Source organism: Agelaius tricolor, unplaced genomic scaffold (assembly GCF_023055355.1).
Source record: "Agelaius tricolor isolate 1412-34295 unplaced genomic scaffold, bAgeTri1.0.p SCAF_10, whole genome shotgun sequence".
NCBI lineage: Eukaryota > Metazoa > Chordata > Aves > Passeriformes > Icteridae > Agelaius > Agelaius tricolor.
The window spans coordinates 10,191,663-10,217,077 of NW_027269270.1; the positions used below are offsets into that span (position 1 = coordinate 10,191,663).

At 43.6% G+C, this 25,415-nt stretch overlaps 1 protein-coding gene across 2 annotated transcripts in view; it reads left to right on the forward strand.

The window, feature by feature from the left end:
• Positions 1-25,415, forward strand: part of KLF7 (KLF transcription factor 7) — a 65,686-nt gene that overhangs the window by 22,479 nt on the left and 17,792 nt on the right. For both annotated transcript variants that reach the window (XM_071434704.1, XM_071434702.1), the window contains one exon: positions 8,316-8,928. In XM_071434704.1, coding sequence (XP_071290805.1) covers positions 8,316-8,928 — 613 coding nt within the window. The remainder of the gene's footprint in view (positions 1-8,315; positions 8,929-25,415) is intronic.

Here is a 25,415-nt window from a genome sequence, read left to right on the forward strand (position 1 = left end):
CTTCCTCCCCACAGCCAAAAATAATACAAAAGGGAACATACAAAAGATTTTTTGAGCCCTGAGATGTGATAATGAATGGGCAGGGTAGACACAGTAGTCCCAGCACAAAAATGTTGATCACGCAAAGTCAGTATGAGGAATTGCACGTTTGGGGTTAGGAATTCAGTGTTATGCATCCTCTTGTTTAATATATTTTTAGGTCAGAGCAGACGAGATGACTCACAACCCAGGGCTCTTAGGAAATGTGTGTGTACTGAGTGTATTGATCACATCTCCAGGTTTGGTTTAATAAGCTCATTGTGACAGACTGTGCTTATGAACATGCTGTTGTTGCCTGAGAGTGCGTGAACGCAACTGCAGTGTACGTTTGTGTCAGCTGTTGGGAAAGAAATGTTAAGATACCTCTGGATGTTAATAAAATGTCTCTAAAGAATACATTTTTTCATTCATGAACCTAACCAGAGTAATTACAAGGAATCCAATTCTGCTGTGTAACCTCCTTGCAATACTTTCTAAGGATGAATCTTAATTGAGGATCGAGACCTAAAATATTGCTCTTGCTTTGTACATTCCACAGTCGTCAGCATTTGCTCTTGCGTATCCATTTCCTGTGAGAAGTTTACCACACTCTGGGGCATGCTTTGAACCTGATCCTTTGATTTCAGTGGGAGCTAGGATTGACAATTCAAGGAACTAATTGTGGTTTTTTGCTGTTTATAATGCTAAACCAAAGCTGCTTCCAAACTGGATGACAACAGGTTAAATACAGGCTTGATGAAGTTTGGAGAAAAGTTTGCAGTGAGGGCCACTAGCCAGCTCACTGAAAGCCATCCAAGGTTGTTATATAAATAAATGCTCTCTTCAGAAACATTTTGAAACATTCTTACTTTATATATAATTTTTCAAATGGTCATTATATGGCTACTTGCTGTCTTGACTGTATGGCAGCATGCAGGGTATGTGATGGTGTGCCAGCACACATGGCTTTTATCATATTTTGATACTAGCACAATGGATTGCTTGCACTTTTGAATTCTTGATTTGGCTATCCTTAATCATTTGCTGACATTGATGCTATTTTTTATTGTTGTGACTGGTCGCAGATATTTTTTCTGTCTTTTTTAAACGATCAAAAAAACCCAACAAAAGCCCTCCAAAGCCTTGGTTCAGTGTTTGCAGATTTCTTTCATCCTTTTTTTTTTTTCCTATCTAGATGCCTATCAAATTCAGCCACGCTTAGCTGCAGTCCTTTGTTCAGTATCTCATAACCAGTGCACTGCCATTCTCTATGCTTAAGGCCCAAATACCACAGATTTTTATTGAAAAAATTCAGCTTGTCCATTCAAAAGAATATTAGTTAGATAAAGCTGCATTTCATTATCACCAAGTTAGGGAACAAAGCCTGATTTTTACTCCTTGGTCAGAGTTATGGGTTCAGACTTTTTTCCTATTTGAGACATTTGTTACCTCCCATTTCTGCTGGTGAAAATTGGTAATTTCTGGTAAAGTTGATTTTGATCTTTTGATCTTTAGAGTCTGATTAAAATCTTTGATAACCCTGGTTACATCATGCTCCAGAGCAACAGGAAAATGAGTCATGTTTATATGAAAGTAGTGATTCTGTCCTTTATATCCACATTTTTACTTTAAAATTATCTTTGCTGAATGCAGTTGAGGCTTCTGATTTCAGAATTTCTAACACACTGAAGAAGTATAAGAGGAGAAGATCCAGGGACAAAGCCATCTGGGTCATGGTAGGAGGGTTTATTGAAAGTGCTGTTGTGCATGAATAACAGTGAATGGGCTGGTTTGGCTAAATACACTTCCTTAACGGTTCATTCTTTGGGCTGAGACCAAGAGGGAAAATGGGCACAGGCCATTATTGTATTGAAGAAATTAGCACACAGAGACTTCAGTCCTGTGTAGGGGAGTCAAGAATTAATAGACTTGTCCATTTCAGACTGGTGGCTGGTGTGACCCATTCGGACAGTGTTAGGGAGGACTGGCCTGATGCCTGAGGCATATGTTGAAGTTACGACAGGAAAACAAGTCTTTCATATCATATGATCTTTCCTTGCTGACTGTGCCTGTGCCTGCTTTTTGCACTTGGCAAAAGCCTGTTTGCTGAGCATCCAGTTAACTTGATTTCCTTAGTATATACAAGGGATTAGGAACATGCATACAAAAATGTACCACAAGTGAGCTGTCAATAAGTATCTTATTGTGGTACCTGAAAAGTGGTTTTAGCTCTCTTTTTTTTCAATGAACTATACAACACATAGACAAGATGTGCTGTGAAGACATGTGACATGCAAGACATGCAAGACATGTGAATAGTTTTGTCTTAAAACGTTTGCAATAGAAATTATTTGCTATCGCCTGAAACTTTCTTATATACTTTCATTTCAGGCTGCAGTTTTCCATTTTTTCCCCAAGTGTATTTTGCAAAACTACTTATTTTAATACTAAAACTCTGTTTATTTTATTCTGTCCCAAATGTTAAGCTTCTGATGTGCTGCAGCTTTTTCATGACTAGCAACTGCCCAGTAAAAGTTGCCAAGAGGAAAAGCTGGAGGTTTTGGCAGCTGGGTGGGAACAGATGACAATCTTGGAATAGATGGGCAAGAGTACTGGGCTTTGTTGTTGTTGTTCAGGAAGTAATGAAGGCCTTTGGCAGTGGGAAGAAGATCTATCGTTCAAATCTTGTTTTAGGGTTAAGGATGAAAAATAGCTCGGCATTTCAGGGGAGGCAGGTAAGTTTTGAATCTTTTATTCCTCTTAACTTCAGGGCTGCCCCACAACATCCAGTTCAATTTCTGCCTGTGGTATCAGCAATGGAAGTGTTGGTGTCGCTCAGAGCTTTTGCTGTTTTGGTGCACAATGAAACACTGATACTGGCACTGAAGCTGGTGCCACTGTTTGCTCTGAGCCTGAGTGAACAGCAGTGGCACTGACCTTACTGTTACTGTTTTGGGTTGTCTTCAGTTGGAGACACTTTCTCCTCCAATGCAGTCTTGATATTTTCACCGTTTTTTTACAGATGAAGCCCCTTTTTTACATGCCAGTGGAAAGCAATGGGGTCATGATGGAAGTTGAAATTTGACCTTCGCTATTGCATATGTAACTCTGCTTTGCTTGTGTAAATTACAAAGAGAATCCTTTCAAGTATTGTAAACAGACCTGGTAGATCAGACTTGCTTGTCAGCCACATTAGACATTTTCATTTTCTGTCACAGCCTGATCTAAGTATCCAACTTCCTAATTAGGTTTTGGATAGCTTCCAAGTTCAGTGCTTGATGTCCAATTATATCTGCAGTAAAATGGCACTTAGAAGTAACTAGCACTTCCAGATAGGAACTTCTGATGATCTGCTAGAAAAATTCAGAAACAAGACATTATAAAATACTTCAGCATCAATAAAACAGAGGAAGCCAATGAACATATTGATACAGTGCCTTCCCTGATGTGTCTGTCCTCAAATTATTATAAGTGCTTGGCCTTTTTTTTTACCCTTGACAGAACTTTACTGTTGCTATATTGTCCTATCTTTACCTGTGCAAAGCACCCAGAAGTTTGAGTGCTTTAAAGACTTCACAACATGGGCAGGTGCTTATCAAGCGACCTGTTATTTTTCAAAAGTCTGTATGGATGGATGAAATTCCAGTACATAACATGGCTGTCAACCAAGACTAGTTCTTTGCATTTCATTGGAGCAAGTTTAGATTCATAGCCTGAGAACTAGGTGTATATTTTGGTTCATCGGGTGGAATTAGGTTTTCCAGAGCTGTCTGGACCTGAACCTAGATGCCAAATTTGTGTCCCTGCCAAAGCTCTTGGCCTTTGGGCATGTCTTTCCCCTGTCATTCTCTAAAGGGGAGATACACTGCCTTGAGACTTGGCACATTGGTAATGCTGGTGGTCCCAGCTAGAACTTTCCTTCTGGTTCCTCTCTGGGGGAGAGAGATGAAGTCAAACATCAGCATCATGAGTGGTGACTCTAGTTCCTTCATGTCTGGATTTTGAATGTTCTGGATCAACTTTAACCTGGATAGCTGATAGACATCTTAAAATGCAGACTCTGAACCAAGTCAAGTATCTGCAAGTCTGGGAGGGATGCAGAGTCTGAGGTTTGTTTTCCTTGTTGCAGTTAGTGGCAAAACAATCTTGATTTCTGCTGGCTGTAGAGTTAGGTGAGTACTAAGCTCTGCTGAAAATGGTACACATGTATCACATCTCTGCTGTCAGAGGCACACACTGGATTTCTCTTGAGTTGTATTTCATAGTGGTGAGCATACTCAATGTGTTTCATAAATAATCTTTACTTTCATTCTATGAGCTTTAGAGGTAAGAATCCAACTAGATTAGAGCTCATACCTTTCTCAATTGACAAACGTACTGAGCACTGAATTTTCCTGGACCAGTGACTGCCATCTCTGAAAGGACTAACAAGTAGGTCCTTAGCAGGCATAGGATAGCTCTACAGTGCCTGTCCTGTGTGAAGGATCTGGTACTGCACATGGAAGTGTCATGGTATGCAGTTCATGTGTATTCTGCCACTACATGTGCCCCAGAGGACTTGGATGATAGTGTAATATGGGGAGCAAAGAGATGTTTTGAATTACTGGGAGGGAACACACATTTCTTGCAGGTGATGGAAATGTTCCTTTGTTGGGGAAGTGAGACTTTTTGCAACTGTATCTGAAACTGAAAAATCAGACAAAGGCCTTGACAGGATTGTCCACATGCCAAACTGTTGGCCTTTTCTATCTGGCTTACTTCAAGTATGTGGGGTCTCACAAAGTCACATCCTATTATTTGTCAGCCATGAATCATCATTTCTTTTAACTGGTTAAACTGAGGAGCAAGGTGCAAGGAGAATGACCCTCATTAATCAGGGCAGATGGGTTGAATTAGTGGGTCACACTTTTTTATCCCTAGCCAGTGGAACTGGCTTGACAGCCAACAGTAGTCTTATGGCTCTTCCTCTTTTGTTCCTGAAGGGAGCCATTTTCTTCTTCCCTTGGCAATTTTTAGAGTCTTTATTGCTGTGTATCATACAGGCATTGGATAAAAAGTTTAATACCCACCACATTGCCTCATTGCCTGCAGTGTAGCAACTAAAGGGCAGTGGGAATGCCTGTCCTGTGTGGTGTACTCCATCCTTACACAAAGCTCCCTCGCTTGCACCACTGGTGAGGAGAAGCTGGATGTCCAGCAGAACTTTGATAAGAGCATGACAAGAGCAGCTCACTCCTGTCTGAGATATTCTTGAACTATTTTCCTACCAGGCTGGTAGTGGAAGTGGAGATCTATAGGGATTCACCATCATTCAGCAGTTTCGGTTCCTGTCTCTGTAGATAGTGGTCCTGCTCCTCCCACAAAAAAAAAAAAAAAATCCAAACCAAAACAACAGCTACAACAACAACAACAAAAAAACCCAACCCAGTAGCTTTTTATTGCTCAGTAGCAAAAAGCTTTGTGAGAATGATGACCAAAGAACTTTTCTGCCCCTCTTGCTGGTCTACCAGCCTGGAGTGGGGACCTTGGTGGTCTCAGCCTGACTGGTTTCTCTAGGTCAGTGCTCAAGACAAGGTGGTGGGCTTAGTTGGCCTAAAAATTGTCATGCCAGGGCAAGGAGTGAAGAAGGCAGGCTGGTTTCTAAACCCTTCCTCACCACTCCCTGGGAGATTGGGACCACAAGAAGAGAAGGTCACATAAGGTACTTGGAATAAGCTGGGAAGTGCATATAGGGAAAGATTCTTTGTTTCTGCCACCAAAAAAAAGGTGCAGCAGCAGGTAGGGCCCTGGCGGGAGGTGAGGGAAGGGCTGTGGCCATAGCCCCTCGCCAGGCTTTGTCTGCCATGCAGATTAGGTGCGGGGCTTTTCTGGCTCAGCAGTTGCTAGGCTCTTCACTGCTATTGACTTGGTGGAGAGGCTGAGGGGGGTGGGTGGGAGGGACTGCATTACATTGTTTCTTTGAGTTGTTTTTCTCCCCCCTTCTATGGGGAGATGGGCTTGATCCTCTGGTTTTGGATTTCAGAGGCAGAAGGCAAGACATGACCAGCTGGTGTCTTGAAATGGCACAGGTGCAGTGGCTGCGGGAGGGGGGAGCCAGGAATAATTACAGGTTTGTGAAGCATCAGGCTCTGCCTGAAAAGGGCTCATCGAGAAACCGCTCTTTATGGAAAATTAATGGTGAAGCTGGAAAAACTGTCAGGCCCACTATTGTTGTCATGGGGTAGTGATGCCTTAAAGGAGCAGCACCTCCTGCTCGCCTCCCCTCCATGGGCAGCCCAGAGCTGGCATGCAGCTTTCTGATCCCACAGCAATTGAAATTTCATGTCACTGTCATCAGATTTAATGGCCTTGAGTCCTTGTCTCTTCTCCCTGCTGCTGCCCTCCCCCTTTCCACCCCTAATTTGTGATTATGCTTGCTCTTTCCTTTGGAAGCCTTTTATTTATTTGGCCCCTAAACCTGTTTCTGCCCCATTGGATGAAGGCTAAGTGGACCAGAAAGCCCAAATTACATGATGTGAAGAACTCAAAAGCATTGCCTCTCCTGGTGGTGGGGGTTATTACTGAAAGACTATATGGCATGTTGGAAAGCTTCTCCCAAAACCCATTAGGATTTATCTGGGGAGAGACCAGACTCCCAGCTAAAGCTCTTTCTCATAGTCCCAGAAATGCACCTTATAAAGAAAACAGAAAGGTTGCTGAGGCAAGTACAATTGATTGTGTCCCACACCCAGGCCTGTGTACAGACAGTCTCATACCTCTGACTATAACATACATGCTAAAGTGTAGCATGTCTCACCTGCATATCTTCTGTTCTCTTGCTTTTTGTCCATCTCTACAGATCAGATCTATAATCAGCTATTATTTAAAAAAGAAACAACAGTGTGGCAGATATTGTGGTGAACTTGAAAGCCATCCCACCACATTGTATCTCTGCAACCAATAGTGCTGTTTGTGGGAGCTTTGAAAGTAATAATCTCAAATTACCTGCCAGTTCCTAGAGAGCTGTCAGTGGGGCCTCCTTACATTCCTGTTGATGAGACCTTTGTACTCAGAAGGCAGAAGTCTCTGTCTCTCCTCTGGTCATATGAAGCTTTTATTTCTTGATCAGATGCTGGACTCTCCAGATTGAGATGTAGTTGGGTCACCAGCTCCCATAGATTAAAAATTTTCTACTAAAACCCCTTTCTTAATATTGGTAGAAGTGTTCTCTGAGGAGTAGTTTTTAGAGGTTTCTAAAATGTATTAGTTAGAATGTCTCTTTCTCCAAGCCCTGTGAAATCACAGTGGTGGTATTAAACCAGCTATCCTTTCAAGCTGCAAGAAATGAAAAACAGTGCTAATAAACTCCATTAAAAGCTCCTGAAACTACAGCAAATGGTTCTCTATAAACAATAAAAGTTTCTAGTGTTGGCTGTGGAGGACACTGGGGCAGTGCTTTGGTGGCTGAAGGTTTTATTGGAGCAAGCTCAGGACACTTCATAATAAGACACATTCACATAGGAGGTTCATCCCATCCTTGTGCTGATGATCACTGCTGTGGAGGTGCAGGAGCACATTTTTATGTGAAAGCATCTTTGACTGCAACTTCACCTACTTTTTAATAAAGGGGTGAGTGTGTGTTTGTGTGCAAGTCTGGTGTCCTGTACACAGGAAGCTCCGTTTGACCAGATGTGCCAAAACTGACAGAAGTTAGGGGTTTTTTCTGTCACCTTTCCTTCTCTCAGGCCCTTTAAACAAGCTGTGGTCTCACTGGAAGCTTTTCTACCTCCTATCTTAAAATGTCACACTTCAGAATTGTGTTGTTCAAGGATGATTAGGTCCCAGCCAACTACACTGAGTTAAATTTGGAGAGAAAGTTAATGTTTGTGAAGGAAGAGGAAGCAGTTATTTGGAAAGGTGACTTTTTTGTTTGTAAGTGCCAAATGATGAGTCTATTAGGATAGTTTCATATGGAAGTGACAGATTATACTTTAAGTTGGGAAGGCCCTGGTGCCCATGGAACAGCATTGTACAGACTTTAATGAAAATGTAGTGGATACTTTCTGGTTGTTGATCTTCACTTCTAGTATAATACCTGCTAGCGTATGTGGTTATTCCCAGACTATCTCTGAGCAGCCTCAAAGGAGTGCCAAATCTTCATGTCTCCCAGGGTGTGACTATCTCACTGGAAGATGCTGCTGTTGATGAGTTCTGTCTTGGAATGCCTCTGGACCATGTTCTGCCCTCAGTGGCAGCTAAGCTGCAATCTCTCTCTAACAGCGATTTCTCTCCCTCCCATCTCCCTTTCCCTTCTGCAGACATGCCTGGAGTTGGAGCGATACCTTCAGACTGAGCCACGGAAGATCTCTGAGACCTTTGGTGAGGAGTTGGACTGTTTCCTTCATGCCTCCTCAGCCCCAGATGCAGAGGACAATATACGGCGGCTGGAGCCCATCCTTTTACCAGTGGAGACGAGTACATGTGACAAAAGCGCCAACATGGACATCATCTTGTCCCGTGACAAGCTGCTGTCTGAGACGTGCCTCAGCTCACAGTCCACCAGCTCTTCCACAGAAGGCTACACAGCCGTCAACCAGGCCCAGCTCAATGCAGTGACCTCATTAACCCCCCCTTCCTCTCCGGAGCTCAGCCGCCACCTCGTCAAAACCCCACAGACTCTCTCAGCGGTGGATGGCACAGTGACGTTGAAACTGGTAGCCAAGAAAACTTCACTCAGCTCTGTGAAAGTGGGTGTAGCAACAGCGACTGCGGGGACAATAAAAAGTGGGCAAAGTGACAGTGAGCAAGGAGGTGCAGGGACAGAAGCATCCCCAGAAAACAAGAAGAGGGTTCATCGCTGTCAATTTAATGGGTGCCGGAAAGTTTATACAAAGAGCTCCCACTTAAAGGCTCACCAGAGGACTCATACAGGTACTTATGCAGGATGCTTCTCTCATCTTGTCCTGTCACCTACCCGTAACCATCTCTTTTTATTCTCATTTAGAAAAGAAAAAAAAAATCTCTTCTGAAAGTCCAAGCTTTTGTCTATGAAACAGAACAGTGGAAAATATGGTAGTCCAGCAAATGTACCCATTATTCAATAGAACAGAGGAGTTCACCATCTACCATTGACCTGTTGGGGTTTCATATGTCTTATGGGGCTTGATACAGAGTAATTTTAGGATACTTAAGGGATGTAGATGTATCATTCATGTTAAAACTATGTCACTTCGGGTTTTTGGCACTCACTTCCCCAAGACAACTTTAAAAATGTAGAGTTTAGTCAAGTGTTATTTTCTTCAAATAGAAAATAGCGTGGGTAGGTTTTTGGTGCCTTTTGTATGGGAGAAAGAGAAACGTGTTTCAGATCTTAAATATGTGGTTGAGGAATAATCTGTGCATGAGGCAGCGTGTGCATATTCAGATGTGTAGGCATGCAGAGACACATACCCTTCAGACACTCATGATCTTGGACTTCTCCAGTGCTAAAATATAGTGAGAACAAATAAAAGAATGACATGGAGTTTGAATGAAATAGTGTAGGTAGAGAGGGAATGGGCGTATGGATAGATGTGAGGCTGCTATTTTGGGTAACATTTACAAATGTTATATATATATCTGTGTGTAAGCTGGTTGAAGCATACCAAATTGGCTTAGGCTGGCTGTTCAGGTTCCCTCCTCTCATTTGTTCATAGTCCCCAGCAGCTCTTCAGCTGGTATTCATTGGCATTAATAGCTATGCAGTTCACACACGTTGCTGCTTTGTTCTAAGCTTCACACGTGATGAGAGATGATAAATTCCCATTAGCACTGTCTTATCATGTGATTATTCTTGTTTCCAGAGGGATTGCTATAATCAGTTTTCTCAATTTTACTGTAAAATGTGTGGTCTCTTACAATAACTGCACATTTAGTTCACGATCTTATCATGCAGGCAGATTCCTAGAAGCAAGGTTGTTCTTGCAAGGTAGAAAATAACACGTTGGACCAACACAGTAAATCAGATAAATATGTGGGTTGTTAAGAGAGCTGCATCCATCACATACTAGGCAGCACTGTAAAAGTTACATGGTCTGAAGTATAAATCATAGTAAGACATAAAAGGCATTGATCTTTTTATATGGGCTTTCTAGTGCTTTTACTGGGGATAGCTGCCTTGCCAGGAGTGACCTCACCTGTGATTCAGTGATCTGAAAGCAGTGAAAGTAGTACAATAATTTTAAAATCAGCATCAACATGGTCAGAATGCTGGTTCCTTGTAGTGCCGATGCTGCTGTGAGGGCTTCTTCCTGCTGGGGCTGGCCAGTGGGACATCCCAGCCAAGGCCTTCCAGCAGACAATGGAGCTTCCATGAAAGCACAAATGAAGAGTGTGAGAGCTGTTGACCCAGTGATCTTGTCTCTTCAGATATGACCCGCATGTTCGTTCTCAGGCTGGAAGTGATGGGTCTTACACAGCTTTTCCTGAAGTTAGTCAGGGATATTTTACACAATAGTGTGGAAAGGGTGAACTTGTGAAGTTTTACAGGTGTAGTCATGCAAATGGGGATATGGACAAGGAATCATGAGGAGCACTTAACATAACTTCTAATCTCTCAGCACCTCAAGCCTTTGCTGTCAAAATCTTGTAAGAGTTTGCATGCTTTTGATCCCAGCCTTAGGCCTGGTTGAATTTTCTGAGGCCCAAACCTTTCCCCTCTAACATTACCATATGAAATCTTACATTTTACAATTAATCCACAATGAGAAACGTTTCTCACTGGCCCTGTGATCTTTCTGTTGAATAGCCTTGGATTGTAGGTGGTGTCATGACGTGCTGAGCCTGCCCATCCACAGCAGTGTTTCATGTGGTGAGAGAGACATGTCTGCCTTTCCTTGGCAGAGAGGGAAGACCTTTATCAGATGATGAGACTGCAGCTGCCTGGGTGCAGAGCCCAGGCCTCCCATTCCCAGCACTTCACCTGGTGGGATCAGCTAGCTCTGATATTGCCAATTAAACTGTCAGTGGTTTAAACAGCCCCAAATTATGGCAGTGTTTCTGTTTCCATTCACCATGTCCTGAGCTGATAGCTTAGGTTGTTAGGAAAGCAGGAAGGCAAAAAACAAGAGGGAATACAAGCTTGGAATTATGTCTTCTCCTCTCCTAACGGCTGTAAAACCACCCTGCCCCTACCCATGTCCTAGATGTGCAGGGCTTTGTGGAAAGCATGGTGATGAGGACTGAATGCAGCCTTGTTGTTAAAACACATTTTTGATGCAGAACCTGGGAGCAGGAAACCTGTCTCATTTTGTCTGTGGAAAGCAGGTTGTCTAAATACCTGTGAACATTTACGTCCTGGGAGCAACCTGGGTAAATTGAGGGAAGGAGTGTGATAGGCTTACCTAAACAGCTTATTTGAGTCTGGAGCACAAAGTCATTCAGACTCCTTCATACTGCTTGTGTGCTCTGTTCCCTAAAAACACACTGACTGCTGGATGCCTTAAACGAGAGCTGGTACAATCAAGACATCTAATGTGTTCACACTGACCTCTTCAGTGGGGTTCCCCACAGGCAGCTCCTGTCTCTGGTGAAAACGTGGGACAGAGAGGAGTAGCTATGGATATTTGGGACTGAATTATAAATATCAGAGCTGTGTCCTTTCCCATGCAGCCTTCAGGGCATGGGACAAGGGACAAGGAGCCCTTTTTTCCATGGGTGCTTTGTTTTTTTCACGCCTGAACTGAGTGTGCTGTGGGTTGCAAATGCACCCAGCAGTGCCAATGGCTAGTAGCCACTTGGCTTAGTCAGTGGCTGAGCCAGAGGGCCTGAAATGATTGCAAGATATTTTCCTTTGGCTGGTGGTTTGTTAGTGTGTCATGCGAGAGCAGTGTGCCAGTGTGGGCTCTGTGGAACGAGTGTGAGCGCCCCACACACAAAGAGCTCCCAGTGTGGGGCTCCCAGGCACAGAGGCAGATGTGGGCTGGTCACTCAGCTTGCACGTGCAAAGTCCACTTGCTGGATCAAAGGGATTTACTGCAGTGCATGAAAACAAGCAGCCATGGGCTGGGGAGCGGCTGAGGGGTGGAAGGCAGCGGAAGGAGGCTGCATTCCTTTCATTCATATGTAAGGCTGACCAGACAGACGCTGGCTGCTGTTCCTGCTGCTGCGGGATGAGCCAGGCTGGGCTGCAGGCAATGCGGGCTGATAGCAGCTTGCTAGGTTGGGAACAATCCTCTCTTGGGGTTTTACTTTGCTGGGAAGCCCAGGGACCATCAAACCCCACATTTCACTTGGTGCATCTTCCACGTTACTTGTCCCACATCTCATCTGCAAGAGAATCAGGACAGCACTCTAAGGCCCATCAGTGGTCGAACTGGTTATGAAACCACCTTCTGGATGACCTTTGGAGAGGGAAAAACAATCATCTGTGTGGGAGAGAATTTAATCTGGAAGGGAAAGGGAAAAACATTGTCTGTATGGAAAGGGAAATGAAAATATTTGACTGAACTCAAAGCAAGCTGGGGCATCTAAAGTTAAGGGTGTGTGAAGGAACTAAGAGCAGTGGTGGGACTGACTGTCAGAGTGCAGTAAAGAAGCCCCTCGGGGAAGAAATAGTAGCTGGGCCTATAAACAGGAAGAAAAGGTGAGCTAGAGGTTTGGGAAAACCACACTGCTAGTGTAAGGGTGCAGTAAAAATATCTAAAGAAGGAGCAACCAGGACATTAGCAACATGGTAATTCAACTCTGGCACATTCTCTCACAGTTATTCGGGGAGCAGACATCAGTGCAAACAATGGCATTTTCTCTTTTGAGAGAGGAAAATTTTCATCCTGCCTTCACACATGCATGGAGATGAATTGTCAATGTAATGGAGAGTGGAGAGGAAAGGAATTCCAATGAGCCAAACCCCATGTATAATCGTCAGTACTTCCTAAATTAGAAAACAGGATATTGCTGGAGAGTGTTGAATGCAAATAAGTCTAAGGGTGAGCTGGCCTGTGACCTATGGAAAGATTAGTCATGGGATGTGACTGTCTCCCAGATCAGAGACTGCTGGAGATTTCTATCTCCTGACAAAACCATTCCTATCAGCTTTCCTTGCAGTAATTTGCAGGGAAAGGTATAAGATGGCATGGGTACTTTGTAACTGGGGATGATGCAGCACGTAAAAACTGGCCAGGAAATCCTTAAGATTGGGACTATGATTAATAAAATTACCCTTATGGGGTTCTGCTAGGATTTGCATTTTACAAGTATCAGAAGGTTTGCTTTTTTTTTTTTTTTTCTTTATCCATCCAAAACCAGGATTGGATACAACTGGAGCTCAAGTCCGAGAAACAACAGTTGGGCACCACAGATCTGTATTTAGGTTTCTAAGGGCTAAACAAGTGGGAAATACCCATGTAAATAGATGTTACTAGTCTACATGTGATCTTAAGATAGCGCTTCTTAAGTGGGGTTTGTTTCACATTGTCAGGACATCTTATTTTAAATTATAGAGTTCTTTGATCCAAAATGCTGGGTGAGAGTAACTAAAACAAACAAATCCACCCTGCAGGAAAACAAAGTACTACATTTGCAAGAAAAAGATGAGACACAAGAGATTAGAAAGAGCATTTACCAACAGAAGGTTTTTGAGATGGCGTATCAAATAATAGAGAAGAACTTTCACCAAGTGTTGGAGATGAAAGAGAAAATATCTGGAATCTGAAAATTATTGGAGGGGACAAAGTTGAGGAGAGTAGTCTGGGTGATAGGAAAGAAGATTAATACAAAGGAAAGGAATAACAGAGAAAATAAAGACTCTGTGTCAGTGATAGCACATGAATGGGAAGCTGCATTGCTGTATTGTTTTAGTGTAGTAGCATCTGTGAACAGAAAGCCAATGAAGAGAAGGAAAAAACAAGTAGCCAAGCACAGCACCAATTCTGCAGGATTCAAGACTGAATAATGACTTAGGGAAAAGCATTTGGGAGAACAGTATTGGTGACATAGGAGAAATTAAGGCCAAAGCCCAAGGTGTTTTGTTGTACAGAGACCCATGGCTTTGTGGTGAGTCCACAGCTCTGTGTGCAGGACTGAAACCTCCAAGGGGACATGGAGGGACATGGAGGATCCTGAAGCTCCAATGGCAGCAGCTGAAGCAACAGATGAATACACTGCTGGAAGTGAGAGACAGGGAATTGAAGGAGGAAGGGTATGTGAAAGACCTTCATTCAGGGCTGCATTTCTTGGGGAGTATGGTTGCTTAGCCACTTTGGAAAGATTTGTTGTGATGTTGGACTTTTAAAAAGTTTTTTTTGGTGTAAAAACATAACAAGTCTTTATCAAAGCTGATTAAAATAAGCCCAGCTTGATCCTAAACTCCCTATAACTTTCTGATCTTGAAACCTTTTAGCCATTTGGCAAGTTTGGAGGGGAGTGTTGTGACTTTGTTGTGGAGAGTCAGAGCCTCACTTCATTATTACAGCAAGAGCTTAGACTTAAAAAATTATCTTTGAGAACCACCCAGGCAGCAGGAGGATGGCCCCTGCCAAAAGCAGCCCTTGCCATTTAAAACACCATTGGTGTTCATCCATAGGTTAGTTGTCAATACCTGAATTCTCACTCCTGTGTTTCTGCTCCATCATTTGCCAAATCAATAGCATGGGACAATCTTAGTGTTTGGGTTTGAAAATGTAAATAGGTGTTATTTGTTTGTCATGTGAGAAGATTTCTGGCACAAGGTAGACCTAGAAATTGATATTTTCTGTCTGTTCGGCTGCAGGAGGGCAAGTGCAGGTGCCTCCAAGTGTTACGGCAGTCTACCTTGGTAAGGCGCAGAGAAGCCTTCTTGAATTTGTAATTTGGTGTTTTCTTCATACTCATCCACCTGCTCCTGAGCCACTGTGAAGCACCCAGCCAGTGGGCAAATGATAGAGATCACAAAAAGAGACTCAAAGAAAAACCCACCAATTTGTCTTCTGCCAGTTTCCCTTTGTGTTGCTGCTGTCCCGCACTGGTTAGAATTGGCAAGTTAACAAGGAGAAGCTATGATTTTCTTGTCCATTTGTCCAAAAGCACTGTCATTTCTAAACTATTTGAGGTCACGCCAGGGATGAATTGGAGATGTGTCCTCAGAAATGCTGTTTTAGGCTGAGGTGGGCATGACTGGGAGACCTGAAGTGCCCTGGGCAGGAAAAGCCAAGTGTGCTACCTCTCATCTTAAAGGCAGGTGCTGGGTTAGAGGCTTTTCCTAAGCACAGTGTGGGTGTTTGAGTCTGGGTCATATCTGGGCAGATAGTAGCCAGCAGCCTGGATGGACCTCTCCCAGTGCAGAGCCTGTCTTTCCCACCCCATGTGGACACAGTCCCACACACCTGCATACCAGCAGCAGCAACTTGAAAGCAGGAGCAGATGGACTACAAGGCTTCATGGAAGCTGACCTAAATACAGCAGAAGTGTCCGTGCTTTTGCCAAGGATGACGGGGTCCCAAATAAAACCATGGGCACAATGGCATAAGCAGTGCCCACCTTACGGCAAAAAACAGCTGCAGGCAGAGAACCAGCCTGATAGGGATAGGGAATGTGAGATACCCATTCAGTCCCATGCTCTCTGGTCAGGTGTCTGTGAGGCTATTTCTGAAATAAGTTCCATTGTCTGACTCAGGTTCCATGCCACCACAGGACTTGCTTTTCAATGCCCAGGATGGTGTTCTGGGTAGTGGTGTGAGGCACAGGGTACGTCTCCAGCCATCCAGTGGTTGTGTCCACCACTGTCAGCATCTAGTGCCTGGCTTGGTGGGTTTGTGGGAGTGTGATGTAATTGATCTGCCAGGCCTCCCCATACTTATATTTCAGCCATTGTGCCCTTATCACAAGGGCTTTATGCTTGGCCTGCTTGATTGCAGCACATGTTTCATAGTTACTGTCTGTGGTTAAGTCCACCCCTTGGTCATGAGCCCACCATGTTGCATCTCTTCCCTGATGACCTGAGCCATCATGGACCCACCAAGCCAAAACTAATTCACCTTTATGTTGCCAGTCCAGATCCATCTGAGACACTTTCATCTTGGCAGCCTGATCCACCTGTTCATTGTTGCAATATTCTTCAGTAGCCTGACTCTTGGGTATGTGGACATCTGCATGGGGTACTTTTACAGGCAGCTTCTCTACCTGTGGCAGTGTCTTGCCACAATTCAGCAGCCTACATGCATGGGTTTACCTCTACGCGGCCAGTTGTCTAGGCAGTCCCACAGAACATTTGACAGGAACAAGGCATTAAAATTCCTTGGCTACAAGACATAGTTAATATTATTAATTAATTATTATTCAATCTTTTTTTGGTTAAATTATTTGTTCCTTTTGCACAGTCTTCTCCTTTTGAGTTCTTGAATCTGTGCACCGTGAGTCGATGATCATAATCTCCTTCTGCTAAAATTATCCTTTCCCTAGTTTGATGAGTTGGCATTGTTTTTTCCTTGTAATCTGGTCTTATCTTGGTTGTTTTGTCAATTGTCTTTGGTTCCTTGATTTAGAAGAGCACTTTCATGTAGAGGTGAGAGAAAAGCCTCATGGCCCTGTGGGGCAGGCTGGTTTTGGCCTCCACCCTGTAGAACAGTTTGGACCACCTCAAGGTGCTCTTTTCCCAGCAGTCTGTCCGTACTGAAGATGAGGACGTCCATCACCTTCCTTGTCCCTGAGGTTTCTTCACATTTCTCCAGATGCAGAAGGCAATACAACCCATGCTGAGCAGCCCCACAGGTTGCCAGGCTGTACAGAGCAACCAGCTCATGTCAAGGGGGAAGGTGGTTCCAAAACTGGCACAAAGGATAGGGCAGGCTGGAGGCGGCACTCTCTGGGATAATGGGCGATTGCTTCAGTCACTCAGGAGCGATGTCCAGCCTCTCCCTGACCTGGTGCTGGCATTTGCAAAGGCCAGTGGTGCTGGTCCATGCAGCAGTCATGCTCTTGGCGACAGCAGGCGGTTTCTTTGGACCCTCGGGAATGATGCCCATCCTGAACCTCACCCAGTCTGTGGGATTGCAGGGGTCTAGGCTGCTGGTGCGTTCCTTGGCCGTACATGTGGAGGCAGTGAATGACAGAGACAGCCTGTGGAGCACTATGGTCAGGAAAACCACCAGGATGAGCCTCATTCGGGTCCTTTGCAAGGGTGACACCTTGACACGTGAGCTGCCTTGGCGTGCCATGTTGGTCGCAGCTCAGGCTGTGATGTTCCAGGCTGCCCAGTCTCCATGTGCTTGCACGTGTTGGCATTGTGACATCATGGGCCGCTGGCACACAGGGCTCCATGATGTCACAACACATTTTCCGCCTGGCTGGCAGGCAATGAAAGCCAAAATGGAGCTGGGAAGCACCTGGGCAGATGGATTTGGAAGCCTGTCCCACTGCTATGATTGCTGGCAGGCACTGAGCCCAGCAGGGGAGTGGCACTGTGTCCCACAGGATTTGCACTGTGAGCTGTGCCCAGCCTCCATCCAAGCTGCATTCAGTTCTGTGCCCCAGCTGGGCAGCCATGATATGTTTCCACACAAAATCCTCTTGAGGGCAAAGTGTCAACCCATCTTAAGAGGAAAGCCAGATTTCATGCATTTTGACAAAACACCTTAACCCCTCTTGAGCAGGGTCTTGGACCAACTGACCTGTAAGAGGAATAACAGATCATTCTCAACCTGCCATTACCTTTTACCCCACAATGTCAATTGGATACAGTCTACCATATAAAATTTCAAAGGGGCTTACTCCCTTCATAACACATGTTATGATTCAGATTCTCACTAAAGCAATAGGTAACACATTTACACTCTCCTTTGTGGATTTGCCACCCAGCACCCCTTTCTGCACAGAACTGTAAATAAGTACCTTGACTCTGTGTGTGGATCAACTTCTTGCACAGTGGGTGAAGCCACCTGTTTCAGGACAATGACGGCAGAACCAAAATCTTTCCACTGGTCAGCTTTAGACATGATAAGAAGGCTTAATAAGAATCAAAGTCTTTAAAATACTGCAGGCCAGTTTGCAATCCCAGAAGTCCCCATTTGCAGATAAGCACACACATGTTGTGTTAGGTAGATTTGTTCCTGAAGATGTCTGGCTTTCAAAACTCAGAACTGAAAATTGTGGCTGCAAAAACTGAATGCTGAAAAAACATTTGCAAGCATGCTAGCTAAGCTAATGATGACAAACATGAGTTTCAAGATAAAAGCTGATGCCCAGCTGAGTTCTGAAAGAAAGGTGTACTCAACTGTATGGCCATGCACATTCAGAGGCTTAGTGGGGATTTATTCCTTCCTCCTGTACATCTGGACTCTCACCACACACAGAGAGGTCTTAATAGCTTAGTTAATATAAACTTCCATTTGTACATCTTGTTAGTCACCTGTAAAGTTTGCAAAGTCTTTCCTTCTTCAGAGTGAAATTTTCCACTTTTGGGTTTTTTCCAGTATGGTTGTTGTTTGTTATTTTAGAAATTGGAGCATGTGTGTTGGAGAGAGACAGGGAGAAAAGAACTGTGCACAGTGTAAAAAGTTTAGCTAAAAACTTGGCCCATGTGGTTGAAAATAATAGAAGACTTCTATCTGTGAATATCTGGGTAAAAATTAACTTGAATTGATTAAGCTGTGATCCGTTGTAAACTGACTTCCATATGAGTGATATTTTATCATTAATTCTTTATGAGACCGGTACAGAAGATGATTTTTTTCTTGGGCTTTGCTTGGCTTTGAATGTGTGTTAGTAAACATGTTTCATACAGAAAACCTCTTTATTTTTTGATTTTTCTCCCTGAAGACACAGTGTCACCCAGCAATGGAATGTTGTAATACATTTGTGTTCTCCTTTGGTTACTTGCACTCACCTGGCAGCATAAATGATCTGGGTGCTTTCCAGGTGGTTGCATGTAACCCCCTTTAGAGCTAAGGACAGGTAATCCTTTGTGCCTTTTCTGAAATCCAGATGGGGAATCTTCCTAGCTGGTAAAATTAATTATCTTTACTCGCTGCCTTGTGCTCTTGAGATTAGTCTGCTTGGTTCACCAAGGGCTGCCCAGCAGCTCTGCCAAGGCCTTTCTGCTGAGCCCTGCTCAGTGTGGAGCAGCTGGGTGCCCCCTGCCAGCTGTGCCCAAGGACAGAGAAAGCACCAGGAAGGGTGGGATCTCCTTCAGCCCGTGCCTGCCAGCATGTAGGTAGCTCTGCCTTGGCACCAGAGCAGCCTTTAGTGAGAGAACTTGCCAGTGTATTCTTTAAACCCAGGTACATTATTTCCCATTTGCATCTATCCTTAAATCAGATTCAGTATCTGAATGATTGAGATCCTGGATCTTTTTCCATTTTTGTTGTTGACAAAAGTGGGAAATCAGAAGGAATGTATGTTCTTTTCCCCTCGTGTTTTATTCCTGTGCTGTCTCTGCCAGTCTGCATCATCTTTTGGGCATCTTTTCTCTGATTTTCTAGTGACTAAAGGGAGAAGATGGTAAATGCTGAAAAACATCATCACTGCAATAATTTGAATAAGCAAACTCATATTCATTAGCAAAAATATGGAGCAAAACCATTAAAAATGTTAGCATCTGGAAAAGGGGAGTCTGTTCCTCTTAAATTTTTTATCATTTCTCAACACAGTCCATGGTACATGCATCTCATATTTTTCCTGGTCTATTTGCCTTTATCTATAGTCTGGAATTTCTCAGAAACTCTTGACCTAAACTATAGGTTTCCAAGGAGCACATCTTTGATACACTGCTCTGGATTATGTAAATATGCACCATGTCCCTTAAAGGCTATCTCATTGTCCACCCTCTAAGATGAGTTACAGAAAACAAAGGGAAAAGAACATGTTTCAGAGTGCTGGAAAAATCTGATCCAGTGAGCTGCTGAATTTTTTTCCTTTTTCATCTGTTCCTTCTGCCGCTGCCACCTTGCTTTGCATCTTTGAGCTTGCAGAGCTCCACAGAATCTGAAACTAGACGCCCTTATTAGAGGACATTTTAAAAAATTTCTTGCTGCTCCTCTGGGGACCGAAGTAATGGCAGCTTGAAGCAGCAGAGAATGTGTAATTAGGGCAAACAGCGGTGCCTCGCGTGATCGGGAGGAACAGGAGGAGAGGAGGGGAAGCGCAACAGCGCGGCGTGCACAGGCTGTTACTAGGAGACCCCGGCACGAAATGCAGGAGATGCGGGGCGCTAATGGGCCGGCCCCGCCGCCTGGGTACCAGCCGGACCTGCTGCACAGCTGCCTCTGCCTGCCTGTTGCCAAGCAACTCAATTCCTTTTCCTTTTCCTTTTCCTTTTCCTTTTCCTTTTCCTTTTCCTTTTCCTTTTCCTTTTCCTTTTCCTTTTCCTTTTCCTTTCCCTTTCCCTTTCCCTTTCCCTTTCCCTTTCCCTTTCCCTTTCCCTTTCCCTTCCTTCTTTTTTTTCTTTTTTAAAATTTTCCTTCCCCTCCCCACTCACTTACTCTGGAGGTTTAATTGGGTAGTGTTGCTGCTGGTGTTGCTGCCGGGTGCTTGAATGTCCCTATTGCTCTGCTTCTGTCCCCAGGGCCCGGCCCAGGGGAGGATGTGCTGGCAATTAATGGGGCACAAGCTGGGCTTGTGTGCTCAGGCTGGCACCAGCAACTGTACACCAGCCCTGCTCCCCACCATGGAGGAGCTTCTTTCAAAGAGGAGCTGTGGAGAGGGGTTTGAACGGGGAGCACATTGCGAAGGCTTTATCACTCTCAATGGGAGTCGTGCTCAGACCCAAAGAGATAAAGCCGGGCGCTCCTCCCTTCCTTCAGGGCTCAGTATGGAGGGCAATGTGTGCTTGTTAAATGCAGCCTCTTGAGTAGAAAATGGAACATTTCCATTTCTTTGAATGTTGCTACATGCTTTGCTTTTCTCTGCTTTTCAGCTAGGCAAGTGGGCTTTGTGGATGTGTGTTAGGTGCTTGTGTGTGTGTAAGACATAATGCTGCAAAAATTGGATTCTTTTTGTGTCCTGAATGGCTACATGCTGAAAACTGCTGCTGGCTTGGTAGACGAGCCTTGGCAAGGCCCTTAGGAACTAATCCGGAGCTTTGAAGTTTGTAGAAAGACTGATTGGACATTGGGTCTCCTTCTTAACCTCTTTTCCCCCATCTCTAATATAAATATAATCAGAGTCACCTCTCTATAAGGGCATTTCTGACCTTTTTGGATTAAAGGAGCTGTACATCATTCATGGAAATGTACTGCTTTTACACTTGATCATCCCTGCCCTTCTAAAAATAGGTACAACCTTCTCACATTGTGTATTTCACAATCCTGTCACATTCCTCTTCTGCCCCATACTGTCTTCTGCCAGCTTTTCTCTTGTGCTTTGTCATCCTTTCAAAGGCTTTTCCATTTTTCCAGCAGGTGGCAAAACTGAATAAAATGCCAATTTTAATTTTTTTTTCTCTTTTTTTTTGTGTAGAAAACATTGGCGGACCAGTTAAGCACTCACCATTGCCCCCTCCTTTGCATTCCTTTTAAATAATAAAAATATTAATTAGGCTTTCTATTCTCCAACAAAAATCAATTAGGAGTATATTGAGGAATGAAAGGCTCAGAAAAGTATCTGAAATTGATTTTTGTAATTAGTTTTACTGGTTGATGGGTTGCATGCGCATACACTTAGATATTAGCATTGATCTCCAGAGGATGTGTGTATTAAATAGCCTGCTCTTCCTTTTTGCTAAAGAAATGAACTTATTAATCTTAAAAAGAGGCTGATATTGTTGTGCTCTGGACTGCAGCTGCTCACCAGCTTTTTGGTAACCTCCCCAGCAGAGCAGCTGCCTGAGCCACGTGATGGTAATGTGCTGAATGTGGTGTGAAAGTGGGGAGCAGGTCTGGGGCAGCTCCTCTTCTGTGTCTCATATTTGACAAAGTGTGTATATGTAATGAGGGAAGACAGGCACTGGTGTTAAGGAGACCTGTCCTGTTAGACTTCATTTTTCAGTGGTCCTTAACCCCAAATGTCCTTCTGAGATATGTTTCTATTAAATCTCATATAGCACTTGACATGGGAAGAGAGGAGTGACCAGTAACATTTTCTGTTGTGCCATGTGCTGTGTGCTGATGTTCAGCTAATTAGAAGAATTATGGCTTGGCTTCATTGGTATGCCATGTATGCAGCTTGTAAAGCTCTCAGGGACCCTTGGAGATGAAGAGTGCTACATAAATATAAAATATTGGTAATGTGAAGTTCCACATTAGGGTTCTCATTGTGCTGAGGCAGACTTTCATCATAAACTGCAGAGCAGCTAGGAATGCCTGCCTGGCATTTCTCTGCTCTGGGAGGCTGCTTCTCCCCCAAAACCACACCAGCTTCTGGCACTTCTGAGTGACTCCTGTTTGCAGCAGCAGCATCCCCACAGGCACTGGCCTCTGAAGGATGCCTGGGTTCATCCTGCAGTGACACTGCTGCTCCTGCAACAGCATGGTCTCGCTCCCCAGCCCAGGAGCAGTAGGTCCCAAAGGAGTTTCTCAGGAAGGGTAGCAAGAAAAATCATTAAAACACTCTTAGGGTAGCATACAAAGTTATTAAAACACTCTTAAAAAGCACTTGATTCTTCACACATATCAGACCCCCAGAGCTTCCTTATAGGAAAAATACATGCAAGAAATCTTGCATTTAATCCCTTTTTTCAGTTATAATTTTATAGTTTGTCTAGTTCTCTGGGAACATCAATCTTGAAACATGTGTAGCTAAAAGTGTCTTTCAATACATACTTTTAGAAATTGAGACTTTTAGAACTAGTTTCATTTTAAATGGTTTTTAAATTACAGATTATAAAAAGGAAGGAAATATTTGTGTTTCTTTCAGACAACTTCTTCTTGGATTTTGAAACTATATATGAAAAATTCTCAGTGGATTATAACACATGCTAGTTTTTTCCTCTTGTTTTCTTAAATCCACTTTCACATGCTAGCTTTATGTAGCTGTGTAATATTAAGGAGCTCTTCAAACATAGTGCAACTAATGTTTGCTTTGAATAGCCTTCAAAATATGCATATAGGCAGAATTTGGGGGTTTCCCTTCAGTTTCTTTAAACATTTTTGGCTGAATCAAAAAGGAGTGTCAAGGGACTAAAGGAGTCCCGTGACACTACCACATTTTAGCACAGAGAAGTATCAGCAAGGATTTTGACTGTGATTCTCCTCTGAAGCTCACTGCAGGACTGGGAGCTTAAACTACTTGATTGTTTTACTAAGTGCCCTGCAGGAGAGTGCCCGGGAGGGTAAGGAAATAGATACAGATGGATGGATGGATGGATGGATGGATGGATGGATGGATGGATGGATGGATGATCATAATATCTTTGTTTCAATTCCATAAAGATACAGGGTGAAACTTGAGCCTAATGAATATTTTTCCAATGACTTGGATGGAGCCAGGGTTTCACCCCATCACACTGGAACTCTGTGATCTTATTGTGCACATCCCTAAATCTGGAGGGTTTTCTTTTTAAAGTCCCTGCTGTTGAAATTTGGGGAATAGAGAGCAAATTTCTTCCTCTGTATTTCAAAATAAATGTTCCTAGCCTGCAGGGCTGCAAAGAGAGGTTTAAAACCATGGCCCTAGGTTATCTACAAAGCAGAAGGCAAATGATGTCTGAATATTATTGTTTTCTTCTTTAAAATCTCATTATTTCTGTAGAAGAGTGCACTTGACTTTTTAACCCTTGGGACTGGCAATAAATAATGCAGCTATAAGAAGTATAATGTGCCCATTATGTGCTGTAGTTTTGTGGTTGTGTCCTCAGCTGATCTTGAGCAGGTACCTCTGTGTCCTGTAACCTAATGTTTCTACTAATCACTCTGCTGAAACAGCCTCTCTGAGATGTCTTAGCAAACACTGTCTTACTTCTTGGACAAGAAAAATCTGTCTGGGACCTAGAGGGTGCCTGTGGGATGTAGGTGGCAAGGACAGGGGGTCTCTGGATCTTGAGAAGAGACAACATCTCCATTGCTGTGTTTTGTGAGGAAATATTTGTTGGGAAGGTTTGTACAGGGTTTATAATTTAAATATGTGTTGGAGCAAAAACCTGATGTCCTCTGGTTTGTGGCTGGAGAGCAAAGATACCGGTGCACGCAGCTGAGCTGCTTGCCTGGCCCCCTGCACCATCAAAGCAGAGAAATTCACCTCCAATTCCAGACTGCCTGGGTATGATGTGTCACAGCCCACCCATGCCTTTGCCTCCCCATTAACTTGAAAAAGAATGCCATAGGTGGCAGTATCAGATGTTGGCTTTCAATATCTAGAGCTGCATGAGACAAAACTCACCAAGAATTTCTGAGGCTGGAAAACGGAGAGAGAAGGTCCAAATTCCGCTGTGGTGGTCATTAGAGAACCAGCCCTGCTATATCCATCGTGTTTTGCTGGAAACCTAGTGGGTGTTTGCCACAGGAGTGTAAATGGGATTGTGTGCTTGGCTTTTCATACTTCCAAATGATAAATATTTGGCTTTCAAGAAAAAGCTGTACCAATAATTTATTTCTGTAACTAGATGCCTAATATTTAGTCTTGCATTCATCTTAGTCACAAAAGGAACAGTGACCCGATTTCAGGGCTGCCAAAGTCTGATGGACTTTTTGTTATGATTTTATATAATTTTAGCTTCGCTATTGTGTGTTTCCCATAAATTTTCAAAGGTCTTTGTCCCCCAGTTACCAGATTGGACCAGGCTGGATGAAATAGAAGATAGAGGGCCAGACTGTACTGAAGTGTGCTTTGGGGGTACTTTAGAAGAAGAGCTCAGTTGGGTGAGGTGCCATAAACAGAAGTGGATCAGAGAGCCTACTCCCCAGGCATCCCAGTCTCAGGGTATAAAATGTACTCTAGGAACATGAAAAGGTTAAAATGAGGTATGGACCACAGGACACAGCCACAGGGAAGAGAGGCTGCTTCACAGAAGTGTGCAGTCATGATGGACTGAAACCCTAAAGTATATCTGAAGGGCTAATAGCATTTCTGTAGGACTGTTTTGGGGAGTGTGTTTGTAGAAATGTGGATTTATGGATTTGTTTAAGGACTGCATAGATTTTTGTGTTAGATAAAGGTGACTTAAGGAGTAGAGCCTCCTTCCTGGGAGTGGCTTGCAGGCACAAGTTTTGAATGTGGTTTTTAGTTTGAGAAATTAGAAAAAAGTCAGTGTGGCACAACTCCGTGATGTTCCTATTTTAATTGGATTTGCAGCTCATAATTAATTTCTTAAAAAGAGGGAGATCCTGGCCCTGTAGAAGTGAGTAGGAGTTTGCCATTCCCTTCAGCAGATTTCATCATCTATCTTTTTAGTATCACTAATCCTCTGAACAGGAGAAGAGCAGCCTAACACATGGAAAGGATCCTTCCCATTTTTCCTCCCTGCTATTGCCAGTAGTGAGGTAGGAGGACCCTCCCCCCTTTTTCATTCCTATGCTTTCTACATATGTGCACCTTGG